Here is a 24224-nt window from a genome sequence, read left to right on the forward strand (position 1 = left end):
ACCAATGATTTTCATATCTTCCTTATTCATTATCCAGCTTTCACAGGCAGAGGAGGCAATGGAAATCATCATGTTCAGGTGCATCTTGGTATTCAAAGTAGCATCTTTTCTCTTTAACACTTTAAATATGTGTTCTGTAGGATTGGTCGATGCAATATATCATTTTATTTCCTGACTGCTACTTCCACGATGGTTGCTTGTGGAGCCAAGCAAAAGAAAATCCTTGACAATTTCAATCCCTTCTTCATTTATCATAATATTGTCTTTTGGTCCAGTTGCGATGATTTTTGCTTTTTTTTTAAACATTGATTTGCAATCCATACTGAAGGCTCTAGTCTCTGATCTTCATTAGTAAATGCAAATGCATCAAATCCTCTTCATTTCCAGTAAGCCACCTTATGTTATCTGCATAGTGCATGTTCTTAATGAGCCTTTCTCTACTCTTGATATCATATTCTTCTTCATTCAGTGCAGCTTCTCAGATGATTGGTATGGTGAATGAATATAACCCTGACACACACACTTTTACTTACCGTATGTACTAGAGTATAAGCTGACCTGAATATCAGCCAAGGCACCTAATTTTACCACAAAAACAGCATTAGAAATGTGCTGGAAAACTCGGTTATACATGAGTATATACGGCATTTTAGACCATGCATATATCCTTGTTCTACTTAAATAGCTGTTTCTAGTTCTGTGCACAGGTTAATAATGAGGAATCATAATGAGATGTTCTTGAATTATTTGCAATGATATCCACAGCTTGTTATGAATGCCCTTGCATAGTCAATAAAACATAAGTAACATGGTTCTGGTATCCTTTGCTTTGAGCCCAAATCCATCTGCTGTCATTAATCATATCCCTCACTCCCTGTCTCCCTCTGAATCTGGTTTAAAGTTCTGGCAGCTCCCTACTATTGTATTGTTACAACAGTGAACTGTTTTCAGCCAACTTTTATTTGCATGTGAAATTAATGATATTGTTCAACAAGCTCCACATTCAATTGTGTCACCTTTCTTTGAAAATGGCTACAAATATCATTCTGTTAAAGAGATTCCAGTCAGTTGGCCACGTAGCTCTCTTCCTTGGCATATACAAGTGCCATCCTGTGCTGGGTCTGATTTTGGAACCATTTCAGTTGGCATTCTGTCAATTCCTGAAGTCTCATTCTTTGCCTTAAGGGCAGCTTGGACTTCTTCCTGCAATGCAACTTATCCATACTTTCTTGGTTACATGCTATCTCTTGAAATAGTTGAAAATCGACCAGTTCTTTTGGGCACAGTGACTCTGTATATTCCTTCTACCTTCGTTAGGTGCTTCTTGCATCAGTAAATGTTTTGCCCATAGAATCTTTCTAAGTTTCAACTTAAGACTTGAATTTCTTCTTCTGTTCTTTCAGCTTGAAATATGCTGAGCATGTTCAACCCTTTTGATTTTATAACTATTTCATTATAAGGCTAGACTTTGTCTTCTCATGCTACCTTTTGAAATTTGCTGTTCAATACTTGTACTTCATCTTTTCTTCCATTTGTTTTAGCTACTGTGTTTTCAGCTACCTTGAGTTATAACCTGTACAATTCAAGAAAACAAAATCCCCACAAGTGGACCGATATATACCCTCATGATAAACAAACAAACAAATAATACAGTTGTCGAAGATTTTCTTTCTCTGGTATACACAAGCAACGTTCATTGAAGCAGCAGCCAAAAATTACACAGTGTGTTACAATTGGGCAATTCTTCTGCAGAAGACATATTAGAAGGGTTAGAGAGAAAAGATGCCATGCTGACGACCAAGGTGCATTGACTCAAGTCATGCCATTTTCAATCGGCTCACATTCACATGAAAGCTGGACAATGAATGAAGAGGATAGAAAATAATCGATGCATTTGAATGATGGTCTCGGGGAGGACTATTGAAAGTACCATGGACTGCCAGAGTAAACAAATCTGTCTTTGAGGAAGTACAGCCAGAATGCTCCTTAACTGCAAGCATGGTGAGGCATTTATCTTATGTACTTTGGAAATGGCACTAGAAGAGACCAGTTCCTGGAAAAGTAGGGAGTCAGCTTATAATAGAAAGACCTGTAATGAGGTGGATGAACACGGTGGCTATGGCAAAGGGTTCAAATATAGCTATTGTAAGGATAGCACAAAACTGGGCTGTTTGATTCTCTTGCACATGAGGTAGCTAGCTGTGAGTCAAAACCAACCTGATGGAACCTAACATGAACAATAATAGGGCTACATTTTCTGCATGGGAAAGGGGAAGTTAGATTGAGTACCAATTATTAGCATACCAAAGAGAAAAATGAGTATCAGATATGTAACACAAAAGCAGAGACTTGGAATATTTGTATAGTGAAGATCCCAAATTCATTTGTAGAGTATAGTTAACTTTGTCTAGGTGTATTCTGGTTCATTACATCCTTTGATCCACAAAGCAAATCGGAGTTATTATTTCCACTTGACAGAGTAATGAACTCAGGAAGAAATGGTAATGCAATAAACAACCCCATGCCCCTTCCACCCCAAATCATTGCTATTGAGCCCATGTTGAGTCATATGACCGTTGGTATAAGAATGAGCAGAACATCTCCATAAAGTTTGCAAAGTTATAATATTTAAGGAAGAACTGTATATTTTTCCCTAGGGAGTGGCTGGCGGATTCAAACCACTGACCTTTTGGTTAGCAACCTAGTACTTGTTTAGTCACTGTGCCACCAGGGTTCCTAGAACAGAACAGAAGGAGCTGGAATTCAAGTTGGCAGAATTCAATGGAAGTGATTAGATTCTGGGTACATCTTGAAAGTGGGACTGATGAACTTTGCTGATGGATTGAATGTGGGCTATGAACTACATCGACTTATCCCAAAGTCTTCAAGGGCTATCTTGCCATGGATTTACATGGTAGTTTGTTTAAGTGAAAAAATGGCAAAAAATAGGACCTCTTAATCTATCGCTTAAAATTGGCTAAGGCTGTGATCTCTTTCCACTATGATTTTGCCCCATTGCACCTTTACTTGTGTCATGTCGCGTTGCAGGAGCTGTGAACATTTTTGACATCTAGCTAAGGAAAAGTTGAGGTAGCAATATGTTTGGTTTGGATTTAATGGACTGCATTAATGGGATGATATTTATGTGGGGTTTTTTGCCCCAGTCATGTCTATAGATAAACTGTTGCTAACCATCCTGGTAAATAAATGCCTTCCAGAAATACTTCTACTTCTCACTGTGCCCATTTTGCTTACATAGCAATGCACAGGTGCAAAACCAGAGATCTTAACACTATATGAATATGTCTTATGGAAAAGACATTGGAAGTAAGTGGATATTAAAAGAAAAATGAGGTTTGAAATTCAGAGAGCCAAAAGTCTGTGGAAAGCTCCTTCAATTACTTGCACAGAGTATATAGTTAGTATTAGTACCTAACCACAGAAAGCATTTCCTTCTGATAAAAATATATACAATAGTGTACATAAGTATGCACAATACTTTTATTTTTGATTTTATTAAACATAGTTTACCACAATTCTTATGCTCATGGATGACAAACCTAAAGCTGTTCCACAAGCATTTAGGACATTTGTGTATGAAATCACATACTATATCTTCTTAACCATCAATAACAAAATGCAAGTTCTGATCAATCATGCTTGTAAAAAGACTAGTAGGTTCAGCCAAGGTGGAAGAAAAGAAAAGTCAAGTATGTGCTGATTTAGTGAACTAGAACTAGAGGCTCAGTGAATGTATCCGCATGCCCCTGGGATATTTATGTTTGGTATATTCATATTTTAAAGTGTCATTTATCTGTATTTAATAGCCAATTTTGGATCGATGTTAAAGGATTTATGACCTCAGAGACAGTATTTTGTCTTGTGGACTCATGGAATGTAAGAGCCAGGAGGGACACCAGCGATCCCAATCCAGTGACCTCCTGTTACAGAATGGTCACTGGAGCTGAAATGAACTGACCAAGATCACAAATGTGATTGTGGTGGCCTCAAGGGCTACAAAACTTATAAACCATTAAAAATACCCAGCAACCTGTTTTATCAGAACAGGACATCCACTGACTTAAATTCTGATCTGAGAAGGAGGCAGCTATTTCACTTACAGGTCCTACGCACGAATGAAAGGGAAAACGGCTGCCCACTAAAGTGAGGGTATGTGCCATAGCTAACATGCAGAGTAGAATTCTCCATTTGACTATGCATAGTTGTGAAACTATTTTGTAGGAGGGGAACTGAAGAGGACAAGGGAAATAAGATAAATTCCAGGAAATCCTCTTCCAGTGCTTCTGTAAGTATGTAGTCTCAGGATTGGCAACATCAAAATGCCCTGAAAATTTCCGGGTCTTGTGCAAGAACAACAGAATAAGCATCTCTGGGGCAAAGCCAAGGAATCTGCATTGTCTAAGCACCTGAGGTGATTTCAATATAGTTCATTTGCTTTTGGACTTTAAGAAACATGTTTTGGGGTTACTATAGGAGGAAATAATGATGTCCTCCTGTCAGTAACAAGAGAAAAAGGGGATACTCAGAACAACGCGTGGTAATGATTCTTTTTTTTTAAAGTACTTTTATTGGGGGCTTTTACATCTCTAATCAAAATCCATACATTCATCCAGTGTGTCAAGCACATGTGCACATATGCTTCCCTCATCATTTTCAAAGCAGTTTCTTCCCACTTGAGCCCCTGATATCAGCTCCTATAATTCTGATGAAATAAGAGTCCAGGATATTTGAATCCTTTTCCGAATCCATCAATAACAAAAAGAACTTCGGGCAAGAAGTTTTGCCCATTGTCACCCAGTTTCATTCATATTACAATGGGAAGCTTTCAGTGGTGGGGAATAACACAGACAGAGGCTATTCAGAGAGCATCTGTGAGAAAATGGTGGCTTAGACTAGGTCGTTAGCAGAATTGAAACAAAGTGAATGGGTTTGAGATTTATTTTGATAGGATCTGCGATATAGCTAATACTTATACAGGCTGTCAGAAGTGTCAAGGACAATGCATGAGTTTCTGTCTTGAATTAATGGTTGGAGCTTTAGGGGGTCTGAATGAATTGAGCTGTGGAACGATGGAGTACAAGGTATAGATCACAGAGGTAAGAGCTAAGATCCTAGGAGGAAATGAAGGCGTTAAGGGGAATAAGGCCTCTCCAAAGGACAGATAGAGTTACAGTAGAGGAAGTGAAAGGTTGGAAGACAGTGAGGTACTGGTTGACAAGATTTCTGTGGTGGCATTGTCCTGGATGATAACTTTGTGTGTAACTGTGATCACAGTGGGAGAAGGCGGCATGGATGTGGAGGTCAATGGAGTTGGAGAGTGGAAGGAACTGATGTGACAAGTCAGTGGTAGGATTGTGCATGGGGAGCCTGTAGTCATCTGGGATATCACATCTTTGGCTAGAGAGGATGACTGTGATAAGTGCAATTGGAATAGTAACCCGATGACATTAATGGGGGAGCATGGGGCCTTGGTTGTTAGCATTTTTTCCCTTGAGATATTTATATGGTGAAAAAGGAATAAAAGTCTAATTTTCATTGTTAGCAAACACTGAAAGTGGGCTATGGAATGAGCACCTCCATTTTTGAAAAACCTTGGGTTACAGGATAAAAGGAAGATGCTTGGGAAGGGACCCCAGTTCTAAATTATGGTCCTAGTTATAATATTTGGGTTATAGGTATAGTGCTTTATATTTTTCCTTATTAAAAATGTCTTTTTAGGCATGCTGAAATATTTATAAATGGCATGTGCTTCAAAATATGTGGTGGGGGTGGTGGCACAAGACTAGCTATGAATTGATATTTATTGAAGTTGCGTTGAAATATTGTTTGCTCTTGTGTACTTGGATTTGCCTAATTATTTAAGTTTTATTGGCACTTCATCCAGATAGCGTGCAATTCAATAGTTCAACCATATCAACAAGAGTTGTATATTCCTTATCAGTCAATTCTAGAACATTTTCTTTTTCTCTGTACTCAGTTATTCATGTATTTGAATTTTAAAACAAGAAATTAAATGGTTGCTTCTTTGTGGTTTCAACATTGTTTTGCATGTAACTCCCCCCCCCACCAATATTCCAACGTTGTGATGCTCTCCTATCCTCTTTCCAGGAGGCCAACAGGAACAAGTATTATCCTCATTTTACTTAAAAAAGAAACATTAAGGGACTTACTCCAGGTCAACCTACATGTAGAGGCAGACCTAGGATTAGAACTTCATGAGCTTCTGATTTCTAGACTCATATGTTTGAATGAATTTTCATTTTTATTAGTAGGTTATTACTGGGTGTTGAAACTCAAGAGTTATTCTCTAAGACCTTTTATCTTAGAAACACAGACTTCATATGATTGCAAGCCTGACACAGCAAAGATTGGTTTTGCACACGCGATTTCTTCCACGAGGAAGGGTTGCTTCATCCCTTGGTGCATCATGTTAATGCCTATACATCCTTCCACAGAAGCTTCGCTCCACCCCACCCCTAGCCCAGGTCATTCTGAAACCCATTCCGCCCTTTGCACTGGCTCATTTATTTTATTCAAATTTTTGTCATTTTTTATATCATAATGAATTGCATGTGTTCATTTTTGAATGAGCTAGCCCCAGGGACAAGAGTTTTTAATGTGATATCCTAGGACCTGCTAATATAAAGTTATGGACTAATTCTCACATGCCCCATACCAGTAGTAGCAGCAGTGGACAAATGGAAAACCGGGAGAGCCTGAAGAGAAACCCTTGGTTCGGTCTGTTTGGGTGTCTAAGGAGTCATTTACAATATATTTTCAATACAATATACAATTTGGGTGTCGTGTATGACCACTTTTGTTCTTGGAAGTCAAGTTGTATCACTCAGGGCTCTTCATTCTGTGCTTTAAAAAATATTCTAAAGCACACATTTCATTTGCCTTTCTCAATTTGAAAGTGGAAACAAAACACTGTTCTTCAGGATAAGATAGAGGTAGAGGGAGTCAGAAACAGGAACTGAAGTAGCATACAGATAAAAGTTGTTAGATTATTAGGTCATTTAAGAGGCGGCTCTGATCATTGATCTCAGAAATTCTGAAGGAATCCTTGGGTTTTCTCCCCACAAAAGACTGCTTCATAAGAACAGGAAACTATGTTTTTCAAAGGAATATTTTGCAAAAAAATTATAGAAAGGTCTGGCTCACTGAATACTATTTTCTCTGTCCTTAAAGAGAAGGGTGGCTTTCACAATTACCATTTTTAAAACACCCTAACAATGGAGAGAATATAGCCCATTTTTTTAAAGGCCAAATTTGGACTTGTGTGCATTTTATATTCCTTCCTCATCCCTTTGGCAATACCCATCTGACTGCTATCATGATGAGAAAGTGTCATTTCAAAGTCCAGGGAATGTTTTCACCCTCTGACAGGTTGGGGACACACTGGTAAACAAAGGTCCAGGGAATGGCAGTGTAAAGCAGCCTTAACATTTCCAGTGAAAAGAGCCAACTTGCTTGGGGTTTTTATTTACTTTTAATACCAAGCTCCCTCAACCAAAACTGATGAATTGGCACAAGAACAACGATCCAAGAGCACATCCTGAGGTCTTCGAAACTGCTAACCAAAGGCTAAATTCTCTGCTTTGGGTGGCCATTTTAGCCCTTGGAGGTAAGGAGATAAAACAAAACACAGCTTCTAATATGTACTGCCTAACTCTACATAGAGGCTGATTAGAGCAATGTGACCCATGGTGCTATCTTCATACTTCATCATCATACTCTAAGAAAATGCAAATTCTGCTCTATGTTGTCCTTGGCAAGTCCTTGCACTGCACACTGAATTGAAAGTAATTGTTGCTACAGTGTAAATAAAGTCTCCATAAATACCAACGCATTTTCCACACGGTATTGCATTTAAAATAGCTAATTTTATTGTCAGTGAAAAGAGAGGCACAACGTGGATTCGAACCTGCTTAACTTTATTGGAACTATAGCTCAATTGAATACAGAGGGGGGACTCAATGCCTATGGGGCTACATACATTTGAAATCAAAGGTGATTCTTCTCTAACCATCCCCCCACCCCCCAAACCCCCCCTGCCCCACCCAGCTACCCATTGTACAAACACATGCCATTAATCACAAGAGAGCCCAGAAGGCGGGTTGATGGCCTGATGTCACCCATCGTTGCGACCAGAAAAACAAACAAAAAGCCCCTGACATTTGTCCTACTGATGATGGACAGCACTTGGAAGAGATTTCCAAGAATAATGGCAGGCTGAAATTGGTGGCAATGAGCCCACATCGTATGCGTTCCTTTGACAACATTTTCAGTCAGAATGCAAACATTTTAAGTAACACATTCCATATGTGAATGAGCTATCATGATAACAGGAGACTGAATGCCTAACAGACATGAGAATGTAATTTATAAAAATTAGTGAACATATACACGCTTTAAGCTGCCACATTATGAGTACTTTAGCTCTTCCGAAAAAGAAGTTTGTACAATCTGTTTGTCGTTTTCCAATTGTTCTCCCTGACGAACCCGTGTCTTAACCAAAGCAGACTACAGCAGGTCTCTTGGTGTGTTTTCTATGGCAGATATTTCCATGTCCTACAGTCCTGTTATCCCAAAGCTCAAAAGCAGCATCGAAATGAAATCCTTCATTAAAACAATGGAACATGTGATTTTAAAAGAATGCTTGCAAGCAAACCAAACCCAAACCAATGCCACCTAGTAGAGACTGTACGTCTTTCTGGTAGTAGACTTCATCCTTGGCCTGCAGAGTGGCTGCTCAGTTTTAACCACTGACCTAGAGGTTAGCAACCCAACACCTAAACCCCACATTACCACCAGGGCTCCTCCAAAGAACACTCAAGCTACTTTTGGTAAATAGAAATGGTTAATAGGAATTTTATATCAAGTATGTCTTTTCTAATGAAGTCATTTTTTTCTTTGTTACACGGGACACTGGAGTACACGAGGATTAGACATTCTCCAGAAAGGCAGTACAAGTTAAAGACAAGGCCACCTTCCTGACTTGAGGTGCCAGTTAAATGCATAGATAGGTGGGGCTCCCCAAAAGGTCCCCAAAGGTTACATCCACACAACAGTAAATAGGTGGCTAACTTGAGATTTCTCCCATAAACCTGGATTTTTATATGATACCTGCTAGAGGTGTTTCTGAAAAGGCAGAATCTATCTTTTTCGTAAACATAGACTTCTTTCTATCTCTTAGCTGTACATTATTGTCTTAGCAAATTATCTGGGATTCAAAACTGAGGGGAAATGGACTACCTCGGGAGTGAGGGGAAAGACATGTTCTGGACACTTCAATATAGATATAGTACTTAGTCGAGAAGTCGAGAACTTCCTCTTTCCCAAAAGACATGAATCTAAAGAGATGGCCACCACTCAGTGTGGAATGTACAACACTAGTCACCAAAGAATGTGATTCAAAACACAGCTTCTAGAGTTAGCAAAAGTTCTTATAATGGCGTATGGCCATGGAAGGAGAATAGCATTGTTTGTTCCATTTATGTATTTGGGAAAAGATTAGAGGCCCTGCAATTGGTGTTTTTGCTTAAACTCTCTGGGTTTGGTTTTGTCTCCCCCACCTTTTGTGCTCTTCTGACAAAACGGCTGAATGAATGAGAGTGAATGCAACGGCACTCTTAATTTCCATTTGGCATTCTCTTCCACACCGAGTACGACTCGGCTGGTCACTTCATTATGGAAAATGTGAAAGGACTGGTTGGAAATAACATCCAAACGTTTCTCTAGTCTCTCCACACACACTGCAAATAATTCCTCTAGAAGGTAAGTAACGAATTCAGCAATGAGTGTTACATGTGCCATCCCTGTACACACAGAGGAACCGCATAAGACGATCCAAAACAAGTGGGATGAGCTCCTTAGGAGGGTGTTTCATGGGACTCGAGGTGGAAATGGGGATCTGGAAAGGGAAATCCTTGTCAAAGGCACTGCAGGAGAGGTAAGACAAAACTCTGGGCAAACTATCCAAGCCAGGGACATTTTAGAAAATACATATGCCCTGAGGCATGAAGAAACTTTTCACTGACATGGAGAATTCTAGATCTAAGGGTTTTCCAAAATAAGTATGGTAATTGGCAGAGTGGTAAACTATGTTGTGTGAACTTCAGAAAGTAATCTTTTCCAAGTCTCAGATTACTCTGAGAATTCCCTTGTACGACGATTACTCTGAGAATTCCCTTGTATGACGATGGGCTAAGGCTGTTTTGCTAAAATTCCACCCTGGCTCATGATGTCGATTATCAGGCTTATCTTCTATTAATCTGGATTCTAATGAACACAGCCCTAAAATCTCTACCCATCCCACCCTAATCTATCACCCCCCACCCTCCCCAAACCCCTGAAAATTGATCTTAATGACACCATCTGTGGATTTGTCACCTGAACAGAGGGCAGCGAAGAGACACAGGGCAAGGACCTATGGCAACAGGGCAGCCCTGTGTGTCGCTGGAGGCAGCCCGGTCCCTGCTGCTTTCCAAAGGTGTTCCAAGTTGGAACCGAGTGTCAGGGAGAAGAGGTAGGTGAGGACACTGCTACATTGAACCTCTCCTCCAACCGGAGCACAGGACTTTTTGGGTTTCTGATGCTATTCCCTTGGAGGTGACAGTCAAATGGCTTTTTAAGACTTAAGTTGCGAATTCAAGAAAACAAAAGGAGTTACTGCAAAGTAGTCACCAGAGAGCCAAAGCATTGGACTCGGCCAACACAAATCATTCTTCATTGCAAATAATTAGCAGTTTCCGACTGGTGACCCAGCCCGTGACTTTATGCTGTAGAAGAAATAAACACTCGGCTGATTGCTCTTCAGAAAGACAAGCAGTCTGGGTTCATGGCTACACACCAATCACAAAAGTCTACATACAGCAGCACCTCGTGCAATTCTCCATCGAGGCCTCTGACACTTTAACTCCCCATGAGAGAGTTGTCCATCCATCCTGGTTAATTTTCTCTTCTAGCATCTGAAACCAATATGCTAATTAGCCCAAGAAGCATAACTTAGTCCAGAGCAGATGCATGAACTTCTGAAACTCTAGGAGGGAACCAAAAGAATTCACTTCCAAATCACCACGGAAACAAAGAGGAAAACCATCCCTTGGGGCTAAATAGTTTTTAAAAACTGGGAAGGAAAGTTAGCTCCAGCACCCTTCCACACCACAATAGTCCCCACTTTTTGTCCAGCAAACAAAAGCTCCTGAAAGGATTGCTTTTCACGAGCCAGGTGAGAAAGCTTTCTCTCAATGCAGTCTAGACGAGAATTGTACAAAACAGTAAATGCACACATTCTTTCCAGCATCTCCCTTCAGAACCACACGTTACAAACTGCCTTCAACACATACTGTGTTCTTCAATGAAAAAAACAATTGGTGTACAGAAATTTTAAACAAATTTAAACACATGGAAAACACTGCTGCCTAGCCAGATATGAACAGTCTTGATATTTGTATAAATCTAAACCATAGACTTCACATCACATTCGCATTCAGTTGTGTTTAGAGGTATTCTCTAAGTATGCCAGTGTAGCCTGGAGTTTGTACAGTATTACTTCAGTATTACAATGTTTCCAAACAAAGAAGAGGAAGAAGAAAGGCCCTTTAAAAAACATTCCCACCCCCACCCCTTGTCCTCACCCTCAGAAAGAAAAAACAAAAGGAGAGGACAAAAATGATTAGAAGCATGCTTGCTGATCAGCTGCAGCTCTTGAGTTGCCCATTCAGATGAGATACTCCACCATCTCTGCATCAGGCTCTTGTCCCAGGATTTGAATGGCAGCTTTTCTTTCCAGAGGACTGGAGCGGAAAATAGGACCATCTAAATGGAAATCAAAGGTTAGAAATCACTTTAGGGACAAGGGGAAACCCAACTATCTAGAAACAGAGGGCCTTTGGGGTCCAATGATACTATGGCAGAGAAGCTTCCCTGCCAAAGCCCTCCATTATCTCCAGGAGAATGGCCTCTACTTAGGCTCTTGTCCGTCTTGTCTTGGTGGCTGCGAAATCATTCACAGATTCTTTTTCCTACCTCTTCTGATTAATCCCCCTTTCGAGCATGATAGTCTCACTCCCACATGACCAACTCTACCTAAAATGCAGGTGTCATCAAACCAGTATGTCTCTGAAGGCAGAACACACAGTGAACTGGTCAGAAAATCATTACCTGTCTTGTCTAGATTGTAGGTCAAACTCGATAGGGATAAACGCCCTGATCCGGAGCTGGTAGTTGGACTTGCAGGAGCCTCAGCTGCAGCCAAAGCTGGAGTTGAAGCTGGAGCTGGAATAAGAGCTGCAGGCGGAGCTGGAGTTGGTGCCTGAGTCTGAGCTGGAGCAGAAGCCTGAGCCGGTGGTGAAGCCGAAACCGGAGCTGGAGCCGGAGCTGGAACTGGAGCCGGGGCAGCTGAAGCAACCTGAACAGCAGCAACAGCAGCAGGAGCTGCCGCAGGAACAGGAGCAAGAGCAGCAGCAGCAGCAGCAGGAGCAAGAGCAGCAGCAGCAGCAGGGGAAACAGAAACTGGAATGGGACCACCAGCAGCTGGCGAAGCAGCAGCGAAAATGGCGGCAGGAGCATTGGCTGAAGATGGGTTAGCAGGAGCAGCGGCAGCTGGAGCTGGAGCATTAGCAGCAGCAGCAGCAACAGCAACTGGAGGAGCAGCTACCATGGTGGTGGCGGTGGCGGCAGCGGTGGCAGTGTTGGCGACAGCAGTGGCAGCAGCAGCAACTGGAGCAGGAACAGAGATTGGAGCAACAGCTGCAGTTTTGTTTGGTTCCGTTCCACGTTCAGTTTGGGTGCTGCAGTCCCGGCTGCCAGTTTTGGAGTGAGCTGAAAGCAGGGGAGTGGAGGGAGGCACAGGTGAGGGAGTAGAAGGGACAGACTCAGCGCGGTAGTCTCCACCCAGGAGAATACCTGCAAATGAAAGAGAGACATGGGTTAGAAAACATCATCGAAATGAAAACCAAGCTCACCTGTATTGAGTCAATGCCAACTCATAATGACTCTTTTAGGACAGGCTGAACTGTCCCTGGGAGGTACCGAGATTGTAACTGTTTACTGGAGTAGAAAGCCCTTTTGAACTGTGGACCTTGCAGTCAGCAACACAACACGGTGCCACCAGGGCTCCTCTTCGAAAACAATGACATCAGATGATCTGTGCCCCCCTTATGTACTTGGTGGTGGTGGGGCTCGGGGTACAGAAGTTTAGGAGATGTTTGAATGGATCTAAATTCTTTTTTTTTAAATCATTTTATTCGGGGTTCTGACAGCTCTTATCACAATCCATCCATCCATGGTGTCAAGCACATTTGTACATTTGTTGCCATCATCATTCTCAAAACATTTTTTCCTACTTGAGCCCTTGATAGCAGGTGATTTCCCCCCTAGCCCCCTCCCTCCCTCATGAACCCTTGATAATTTATAAAAAATTTCCCCCGTGTGTTAACACCAACCTCTGTCTCCATTCACCCACTTTTCTGTTACCCGTCCCCCTGGGACTGGGTTATCTGTAGGTCATTGTGATCAGTTCCCCTTCCTTCCCTCACCCTCCCCTTACCCTCTTGGTATTGGATCTAAATTCTTGCTTCATTTTTGCCTCTAGAAAACTCAAGAATCAGTCTGTCAGATACTTCCATCATTGCCCAAAAGTTTCTTTCAGACTTGGAAGACCTTTCTGCCCTCCTTCTCCAACCTCCAGTCTAACATATTAAGCCTTTAAATATCTTGCAAATCTATTTTGACTTATTTTTCCAATGATGATTGATTTTCACCAGGCTGTTACAACTCTTTGACTAGATTCTTACAACCAACACCATACGTGTGTTGTTTTTTTTTTGGAAGTTCATGGAAAAATGATACTAAAAGATAATGGAGTTATCCAACGGACTTCATGACGCCCTTGCACATTATCAGATAGTTACATAGGATCAGAGGAAGAACACTTTAGTCACAGATCAAAGGTATGACCTATACCCATGTCCCTACCTCCCCAAACACCTACTCGAAGAATACTCTAAGTGGCAGAGGATCCAGAAGCAAGTGGAAAAGTTAATATCGATATCTACATCTATGGATAGTGGATGGATAAATGGATAGCTGAATGGCACAATCTGCTTCCTCAGGCACTACAAATGTTCCTATTTCTTATGACATCTACAAAACTTCTCGGGTTTTATTGGGGGAGGGGGCGGGAGGAATAGAGAAGAATGAAATGGAAAAAGTACATTCTGTTCTCATCTCAGAACATTCTGGTAACAACAATCTGCCACCCAGGACGACTTAGTTTATGTGGGAGGAAGGAGCATAGAAGTTGTAATTTTGTAATTCTGAAGGACATCAAGGCCACATGAACTTTAGACAAAGACAAAATGTCTCCAAAGGGACAAATCAGGATTGTTCAGAGGTAATCAAAGTGATCTTCCTTCTCACCCACACAGCACTGGAGAGTCTATCTTCTAATGACTAGGCCTAGTCAAATGAGATTTCACAGCGTAGAAAAGTTCTTACATGGGCAATGAGTCTCTTGGAAGAAAAATACCCAACCTCGTAAAGCTCTTCTCTGTAACCTAGGTCATCGTCCCTTGTTATAGGCACACTGATACTGAAGTCAGGGCTCCCTTTACACTGCTTACTACACTCTTGCTTGTTTTCCTGTCATTACCTAGGCTCCCCTTCCAGTTCTTGTCATCCCGCTTTTCTTCCATGATGGGGGTGCCAGTCAGGGTAGGAGAGTGGGAGAGCAAGCCTGATCCAGCGTTGGAGATGGACATCAGGGACTTGGCTGGCCGCATGGATGACAACTGCTCTGTCTTACTTGGTTCCTTCCGGGAGCGCTGCTGAAGTACTTTGATCATGGCATCCTTCTCGATAATCTGGGCATGGAGCGTCTTAATCCTAGGCGTTAGAGACAATGAGACAAAGTTGATTATACAGACCCTGCTGCCACCCTGTTCTGCTCTCACCACTCTCCCGGGTTCAGCTCCCATTTTCTACAGTGACTTAAGGGGTGGGCTCCCGATTTCTGAGTGGGAGGAAGTGAGGTGGTGTACTACACTTCTAAAAATACCTGTCTGGAAGCAAGAATGGAAATAGCAGAGTTCCCAGAAGTAGTTGCATAAATGTTAGGGGATCAAAGCAGAACACAGCTGAAAAGAAAGGTTGTGTACATGCAAGAGTACATTGATGTAGTAAGTACTGGAGTGAAGGCCCTGCACCAACAGAAATGAAATATTTAGCAAGAGGGTGAAGGCATCTGTGGATGAGCCACAGCCTTCATGTAATAAGTAACTGATTATGAGCTTAGAGAAGACAGCAAGTGCCCTTCTCCCAGGTTAAGTGAGTGTTCTTTTATGGAGTAGTCTGCTGTATTACAGGCTTGAGATTCAGTGCTAGGAAGAATCCTTCTCAGTACAATTAGCAACAATTCTGTTGCGGCAGATGGAAATTAAGAGGTAAAGTCAAGGGCAAAGCATAACTAGTTGGAATTCCACAGTTAGTGGAAAGTAAAGGTCATCATATCCCAACCCCTGAGTAACAGGCGGGAAGTGGTGGAGGAAGCTCTCATCATTAGGTTTCATGGTTATGAATAAAGCAGCTTTTCCCACCCTACAGACCTATGTGGGATTTATACAAACTTCTTATATCCATCAGGGTCCAGATTGGCATATTACCTGCCCTCCATGTCAAGGCAACGCTTATTGGCCATCAAGATTTCTTCTTCCTCCTTTTGGATGCGAACTTCTAGGGCTGTGTCATAGCTGGTGTTGGGAGAGTGGTTGATGATTGTTGTGTCCCTGAGGAGGAAAATGGCAGTGCTGATGACAGAATAGCAACAAAATCAATGAAAAATGAACACCACCACCACCCCTCTCCCAAATTAAAGATATTGTTGGAAATCTCCAAAGTGAAATCAAATTCATTAGCAAGTTATTTTCTGGGTGACTTTCTGAAAAAAAAATCACCACCATAGAGTCGCGTCCAATTAATTCATAGCAACACTGTAGGACAGGGTAGAATTCCCCCTGTGGGTTTCTGAGACTATCACCCTTTATAGGAGCAGAAAGCCTCATCTTTCTTTTAGGGGGTGGCTGGTGGTTTCAAACTGCTAATCTGTCGGTTAGTAGCCTAGTGCCCAACCACTATGCTATCAGGGCTCTGGCTTTCTGATAAGAGCCCTCAAAATGGGAAAATTCAGCTTTTAGGAGATGTTCCTCACATGGGCATGGCTCTAAAAGCCAGTGAAGAATTCTATAAAATGAACACGAGAGTTCCCTCAGAATAGGACAGGCATCCACTTGAAACCTTTTGACTGATAGGTCCTTGAACTTTCTGGCCATGGTCCAGAAATAAGTAAATGCACTTATTTGCACTTTATGCTCTTGCCAGTCATAGTCTTGCCAGTCATAGTCAAAGGAAAAGGCCAGAGAGTTGGAAGCAAGTCAGGAAATATATCAAATCGTTTATTGCTACAGAAGAACTGTGGTAACTATACCTGGGAGTTAGTAACAAACTACAGATGAATGAACAGCTAAGATCAGATAGGGCATGTGAGCTGAGTGACAAGCAGTGCCTTTCAGTCAGTGCCACAGTTCCTATCTAACCTACATCTGAAACATGCTAGTGCCAAATCGATGAGTCTACCCGACTAAGTGACTGTTCTCTTGCCAGGTTCCCAACTGCACAAGAGGCCATCATGTTCCTGCTGAAACTGTCTCTGGCAATTAACTCAAAGAGCAATTAACATGAAACAATGCACCCGCGCATGTGTGCATGCACGCATGTGTGTGTGAGAGACAGACAGACAGACTAGCACTTCTCTTTACAAGCCAAAGAAATATGCATATCATCTGATAAATGAGGCCACACATGTTTTCATGGTTCATTTAGAATCAGCAATAGAGAAAAGAGGGATGGGAATGAAGGAAACTGGATCTTACAGTCATACCTGAGAGATATTGTGGGTTCGGCTACGAAACACCATAATAATGTCACACAATACAGTGATGGACAAGAATTTTTGTTTGACCTCCTAGGGCATATAAAAGTTATGTTTACATTATCCTATAGTCTATCAGGGCGCATTAGCATTGTGAAAGCTTGAAATATTGGGAAAATTATCAAAATGTGATGGAGGAACAAAGTGAACACTTGCGGGTGGAAAACTGGTGACAAGAGACTTGCTTTCCACAACCCTTCAAATTACTGACAAAAAGGAATAGTCATATAATTAGTGATGTAATCAGACAACAGATCTAAAATACAATGAACTGGTACTGCTTCCAGTGAGTACTGTAGTAGAACTCCAAACATGTAAATACTTGTAGTTTAAGGATCAGAACCAGTGGCAGATGCTGCTGAAAGGGTGGGGGGCAGGGTGAGTGAAGAGGCAGACAGTTAAGATTAAAGTTGGGGCATTTTGAGGAATCTCTGCCCAACTATTCTGCTCCAAAATGCTTATACGTTATAGGTGATGTGGAAGCAATTTCAAAAGTGAAAATAATTAAAACTAAGAAGAGGGAAGGAAAACAATGATTCTTATTTCCCCAACTGCTATTTTCACACTGCAGAATTCTGTGCTTCCTTTAGTGCCATTCACCTGCTTCTAAGTATGCTGGGGATGGTGTCTGGGTGAAAATGGACACACGGAGAAGCATCATTGTGCTGGGCTTGATGACACTGGGGCCAAACCTCAGCTTTCCTAGGTAGTCTGCCAGTAAGGAGGTGGCATCGTGGGTTACGAGTTGGGCTAACCACAAGGGCAGCAGATCGAACTCCGGAATGCCTCTGTAGGATGAGGTGTTCTGCTCGCTTCGAGACTGGCGTCCTAGGAAAGCCACAGGCGCAGTGCTACTCTGGCCTAGAGGGTCACAGGTGTTGGAATCAACTTGGTGGCAGGACCCTTTTTTTTAAAAGATGGCCTCAGGAGGACAAACATGTCTTGGTGGCACAGTGATTAAAGCGCTTGGCTACTAAGCAAGTTTGGCAATTCAAACCTTGAGGGAGCCTTGGTGGTATAGTGGTTATACATCGGGCTGTTAACCGTGAGGTCAGCAGTTAGAAAGCACAAAACAGGGCTTTCTACCTAACAGTTGTTAGAGCCATGGAAACTCATAGGGGTAGCTCTACCTGGTCCTATAAGGTCGCTATGAGTCGGCATCCACTCGATGACAGTGAGAAGAAGAAAATCACATTATAGGAGAAGGATGTAGCAGTCGGCTTCTATAAAGATTTACAGTCCGGCAAACTCTATGGAGTAGTTTTACTTTGTCTTATAGGGTCCCTAAGAGTTGGGATTGACTAGATGGCAGCGAGTTTTTGTTTTTGATTTATGGAGTCAGGAAGCCAATTCACGGCTTTCAGTCCCAGTCCCTTCAAATATAAAATGGGAACTATAATTGATCTAACATCTCCTAGGGTTTTGTGGGGCTGAAGTAAAATTTTGCATGTACAGCACACAATGGCAGGGCCAGTGTAAGTACCCAGTCAACATATCTATTAGGAGGAGGAAAAGGATGGGTAGAAGGAAAATAATGGAAAAAGAGATGATTTATGACTTGAAAGAATTTCCAATTCTTGGTATTATTCTGGCGGCAATTCCTGGTCCAATTTGACAGCTGAAGGCATCTTCAGTGCCAGATCTCTTGAAAAAGTCTATGGAGTCTGTGGCCACTGAGGACTTAAGTACATGGCTTGTCACTGGGGGAGCCAGCCCTGGATTACTGCCACCTTGATTACATAAAGACCATTTTGGGGACGCAGGGCCCTGCCAGCTAATTGATATGTGAACTGTGAGCTCTTCAGGAATGGAGCCTGAAAATTTGGGGCACTTAGTGAATTCCTACAGAGCTGCCAGGATAGTTCTTAGCATCAATCTTTCATCTAGGAGACTAGGGCCATTAGGTCAATGGTTTAGGCCAGTGTTTCCCAAAGTGGGCAATAATACCCCCTGAAGAACACTGGAATGATCCAGGGAGCTACAGAAACAGATGCCTAAATTTGATCCTGAATTATGGGCTAAAGTACAAATGGTTTTCATTGCTGAGGATGGGGGTGCTAAATAATTTTTTAGCTTTTTTTCTGGAAAAGAGGCATACCCAGTCCTCAGGCCACATAGGCCTGTGGAATCATTAATACACAGCTAAAATCCCACATCTCACCAAAGAGAAGCAGTTCAAACTCCCACTCCTTCGTTTCCTATTGATAGCATCCTATTGCTTATTTCATAAATGAACTGTACACCATGAATGATCACTGAGTTTGAAGTCATTGGGAGGCTAGAGAACAGAAAAAAATATTCTCGGACTGTAGGAAACTTTTAAGGGAAAATGACTATAAACAACTATTAGAAGAATGAGGCTGAATATTATCTATTAAAATCCAACCCACTGCAGTCCAGTTGATTTCAACTCATTGTGTAACCCTATAGGGCAGAGTACAACTGCCCCATGGGGTTTCCAAGGCAGTACCTTTCTACAGCTGCAAACTGCATCATCTTTCTCCTGGCTGGTGAGTTTGAACGTCAGACCTTTTGGTGAGCAGCCGACCACGTTAACCACTGCACCACCAGGGCTCTTACCAGGGCAATGGAAATTAGTGACGCTTTTGGAGGGAAAGGCTATTATCTGCACTGTTTCAGGGACACAGCATTATCTCTTGCTGAAATGTGGTGGAGGAATTCGACAAGGGGTACACAGGAATCAGGCAGAGCAGTCAGCAAGGTTATTGTCATAATCTCAGCGAGAGTTAATGAAAACAAGAGCTAGTGAAGTGGCAAAGGAAATGGAAATAGGGTGTGGGAGGTAGAATTGATAGAAGTGGGAGTGTTAGAGGGATGGGAGAATGGATAAGAACATTGGTGTTTGTACTTCATACCGACTAAGAAAAGAGTATATCAAGCTTGGTGACAGAAAACCAGGAGAGGTTTCAGGGGTTTGGACAAACGTTGGTGTGGATTTTGATTCTCGCTATATTGGTATTCGTATCTTAGTATTAACCATGGGATGGTATCCAGTAAGTTATTGAAAATTCTTATTTTGATCTTAGAGATGTCACCATTGGAAGCTACTGAATAGGACAAAGATAACCGAGAAAAGGTTCAATGGGAATGACGAACTGCCTCCAGAGGAAATAGACATCTGTGACGTGTGCGATCAGCTTGCAGCGAATACTTTGCTTCAGCTAGTATCTCACTGGACAGTTACAGATCTCTCTTCCACTTCCGTGGTGTTTCGTTATTTCTGGGAGGCAGCCCAGTGCACCGGCTGTGGTGGCAGCAATCTAAATTTAAATCCTGGCTTTTCTGCAACTTACTAGTTGTGTATGACCTTGGGCCATTTCGTGAGGTGTTTCTTTCTAAAGTTCTGCCCAAAAGATGACAAAATTACCCTGAATCTCCCCACCCCCAATAATAACAATGGTTTTAGTGTTAGGGTTTTGTGAATAACCTCTGAACAAGTGCTGGGCTCAGGTGTTTCCTTGGGAACTAGAAGCTAAAATTACACTTAAGTCGGCTTCTAATCTGCCTCCAAACCTCTCTACCATCTTCTAGCACAGCCGGGCACTCTATTACGGCACGGACACAGATTGAGCACACCTTTCTCAAGAAACAAAGACAGTTAAGCTTCAGGCACCTACAGCCCATTGACATTATAGAGGATATCTGAAGAGCATATTAGAGGAATTTATGATACTTTCCTGAGGAAATGAGAGCAGACTCACAAACCACTAGTCTTGCTCTTGAATATTGCCACCCCACTCCCTTAGATTTGTCATGAGAAGGGATCAAAAACAAATGTATCTACCACCCCTTCCAGGTACAAAACTTGAGAAGTGTTTTCAGACTCTTTTGTCTTAGAAGACTGTCAAAGCCCCAAACAGCGGTGTATTAATAACTTTCTGGCTAGCGACCTCTCTGGGTACAATACGCTGTAACCGACTTTAGGGCTTTAGATACCCAACTTTACAACCCAGGGCATCCCCTGATTTGAATTTAGTGTGTTTTGTTTCCTGACTCATGATCGTGAGTAACAGAAAGGTGGGCAAACATTATCAGAGCACGTTTTCCCTCCGAAGTCCAAGAATCATTATTTAAAATATGAAAAGGGAAACAAAGGAGATGGCAAAAAATGTTGTTTTGTTTTGTTTTGAAATACTTTTATTGGGGGCTCTTACATCTCTTATCACAATCCATACATTCATCCAGTGTGTCCAGCACATTTGCACATATGCGGCCGTCATCATTTCAAAGCATTCTCTTCACACTTGAGTCCCTGATATCAGCTCCCCATTTCTTCTCCCTCCCTCCCTCGCCCACCCTACCTCACAAACCCTTGATAAGTTATAGTTATTTTTCCATATCTTTCATTGTCCTCCGTTGCCACTCACCCACATTTCTGTTATTCGTCCCCCTGGGAGGGGATTCTAGTTTGATCCTTGTGATTGATTCCCTCTTTTATTAATACTCCTTCCACCATTTTCTCTCCTCTACCAGATGGAATGTGATTAGTTTTATGTGGTGAGCTCATGCACAAAGAGAATATGGCCTTCAAATATAAACCTACTCAAAAGGCAGGGGTGGATTCATATTCAGCATAGCCCTTGACATTCCTGGGATGAGCCAGACCTATCAAATGGCAGCAGTCACTCCTGAGTGACATTTACTTTCTTAGTGATACTTCTCAGGAGAGGCTTGAACGCCAATATGTGCGCTAAACCAAGAAACCTACAAAGATGCTTAAAGAAGCTGTGGCTCTGGTAAAGGAAGTATACACATATCCCCCCGACCCCGTCTGCAACTGCTCGGGCTCCCGTGCAAAGCTGCGCTACGGTTTCACATAGATTGCTAAAATAACCTTAATTTTCAATGCTATGACTTTCTGCTGTGACAATCATTCAGTATGTAATGGAGCATACCGGGGGGTAGGGGGCACTTAAGCAGGAATGGGAGGAACAAACAGAACATTAAAGACCAAAAAATAAATAAAAGTTTTAAACACTCCATAGAAAATCCATTAATTGGTTACCTTTTGGTTCTCCCCATCTCCTCCAATCAAATAATGACAATATAAACTAAGTGCTTACCTCTGAGCAGCCACAGTTGCAGCAGCATCCAGAGCAAAGTGTCTCATGACATTCTCCTCCAAGTACTTCTGTTCCCACTTTGTCATGTCAGCTTCCAGAGCCAGGATCCGCTCCTCCTTCTCCCGAAGGAGCTCCATCAGGGCAGCGGCATTGTATTCGGAAACGTTGGTGGGCTGAGCAATGCCCTGGCGCTGGTAGGGGAGATGTTCCAAGATCCTCCATTTAGTATGAGAAGAACCACTATGTTTGTCCCATTTTTTGAGCCCCGATGCTATGCAGTTCACTTCTACTCAGTAACACATAGTGTCACTGTGGGTTGGAATCAACTCCATGGCCATGGCTTTGGATTCTTGGAAAGGATTGCTGATCAAGCCACTTCAGCGTGGTACTCACTCAGAAGCAAGGCCAATTCAGATCTCCTGCTAAGGCCACAGGACTTTGTCTTTTGAGCTTGATTATGTGACTCCTTTGGTGAGAAAAGGAGCCTGCCACGTCAAATGGTCATGCTGTTTAGAAGGTGAACCAGTGGGCTACTAAATGCTCTCTCCATCTGCCAAAATGGGCCACAACAGAAATGGGAAGAAAACTCTGGTTTCAAATCTCTACCTTGCTCCCTAACTTGCTGTGACTTGAAATGAGTCATGCAACTCTATTCGGGTCCTTATTTTCTTCACTTAAAAAGGGAAAGGGGGCCCTGATGGCATAGTAGGTTACAAACTGGATTGCTAATCGCAAGGTCAGCAGTTTGAAACCACCAGTTTCTCCCTGTGAGAAAGATGGGGCTTTCGTCTCTTGTAAACAGTTACAGTCTTGGAAACTCATAGGGACAGTTCTACTCCGTCTTACAGGGTCCCTATGAGTCGAACTTGATGTCAGCGAATTTTCAGTTTTTGGAAAAGGGGAATCGATAGATGCTTTCTAAAGATCATTTAAAAAAAAAAGCAAAACGAAGCCCATGGCCATAGAGTTGAGTCTAACTCACAGTGACCCTATAGAACAGTTGTTCTCAACCTTCCCAATGACGTGACCCCTTTAAAATAGTTCCTCATATTGTGGTGACTACCCAACCATCAAATTATTTTCGTTGCTACTTCATAACTGTAATTTTGCTACTGTTATGAATCGGGTGACCCCTGTGAAAGGGTCGTTTGACCCCTAAAGGGGTCGCAATCCACAGGTTTCTGCTGTGGATTCCATAGTTTCTGAAACTGGAATTTTTATCAGAACAGAAAACCTCATATTTCTTGCATAGAGTGGCTGGTGGGTTTGAACATTCAACCATAGAGAAAAGCAGCCCAAAGCCTAACCCACAGGTGGTGCAAAAAAAAAAAAGCCTGAATATGAATGTGGCTTTTACCTTTAGGTCTTAAAGCCAACTGAAAAACACAGACAATGAATAATATCATTTTCCTTGGATTTTTTTTCTCTCTCAAATCTCAGTACCTGCTGAATTCTGAGGGATTCCAGTTCCCTCTCCAGTCGTGTCCGAAGACGGTGTTCCAGCTGCTCTCGTTTTTCACATGCTGCCTGCAGTTGCACCAGGGCCTGCTGCATTTTCTCCACCTTATCAACATACACCTGTTTCTTGTTCAGCTGAAAATCCAGGTTGGGAGAGAAAAGAACAACATGGTGAGTTAGCCAATCTCAAAATCAGGGCTTGTGGTTGTAAGCTCTCTCCCTGCCCTATGCTACAAAAACAAAACAAAACAAACAAACAAACAAAAACACCTGGCTGGAGAAAAGATCCTTCATCTTGACTAGCAAGCTTCCTCATATTTATCATAAAGAGAACAGGAATTAGAAACCCCGTATTAGGCCCTTCCTCTTTAAGCCCACCTTCTTTAAAATCTTCATCTTCTCTATTCACATAAGTAGGGGCTGATCAGTAGCTTCTAGAAAACTGTATTCCTGCCATTTTACCCTTCAGCGTCAAGCTCCAATATTTTCTCTAGAAAATGTTCCCAAACCGTCACACGTTTCTCATCTCTCCTTCCATTTCCCCCCACTAATTCTTTTCATGTACCTCTACTATGACTTTGATCGCTTTGCCACTTAATCTTTTACAATTTCCCTCCGCTCTGCAATAACTTTATTTTATTGACTTACATGTATAGGATTGTTGCCTA

At 42.1% G+C, this 24224-nt stretch overlaps 1 protein-coding gene across 2 annotated transcripts in view; it reads right to left on the reverse strand.

The window, feature by feature from the left end:
* Nucleotides 1–10381: 10381 nt before the first annotated feature.
* Nucleotides 10382–24224, reverse strand: part of AMOT (angiomotin) — a 64312-nt gene continuing 50469 nt past the window's right edge. For both annotated transcript variants that reach the window (XM_045298565.1, XM_045298564.1), the window contains exons 9-14: nt 23542–23691; nt 22099–22289; nt 15690–15812; nt 14681–14913; nt 12190–12933; nt 10382–11844 (exon numbers count right to left, since the gene is read on the reverse strand). In XM_045298565.1, the coding sequence (XP_045154500.1) occupies nt 11747–11844; nt 12190–12933; nt 14681–14913; nt 15690–15812; nt 22099–22289; nt 23542–23691 (1539 nt within the window). In that variant the 3' untranslated portion in view covers nt 10382–11746. The remainder of the gene's footprint in view (nt 11845–12189; nt 12934–14680; nt 14914–15689; nt 15813–22098; nt 22290–23541; nt 23692–24224) is intronic.

The sequence above is a fragment of the Echinops telfairi genome, unplaced genomic scaffold (genome assembly GCF_000313985.2).
Source record: "Echinops telfairi isolate 266 unplaced genomic scaffold, ASM31398v2 ScPeMD7_7427;HRSCAF=8465, whole genome shotgun sequence".
Lineage (NCBI taxonomy): Eukaryota > Metazoa > Chordata > Mammalia > Afrosoricida > Tenrecidae > Echinops > Echinops telfairi.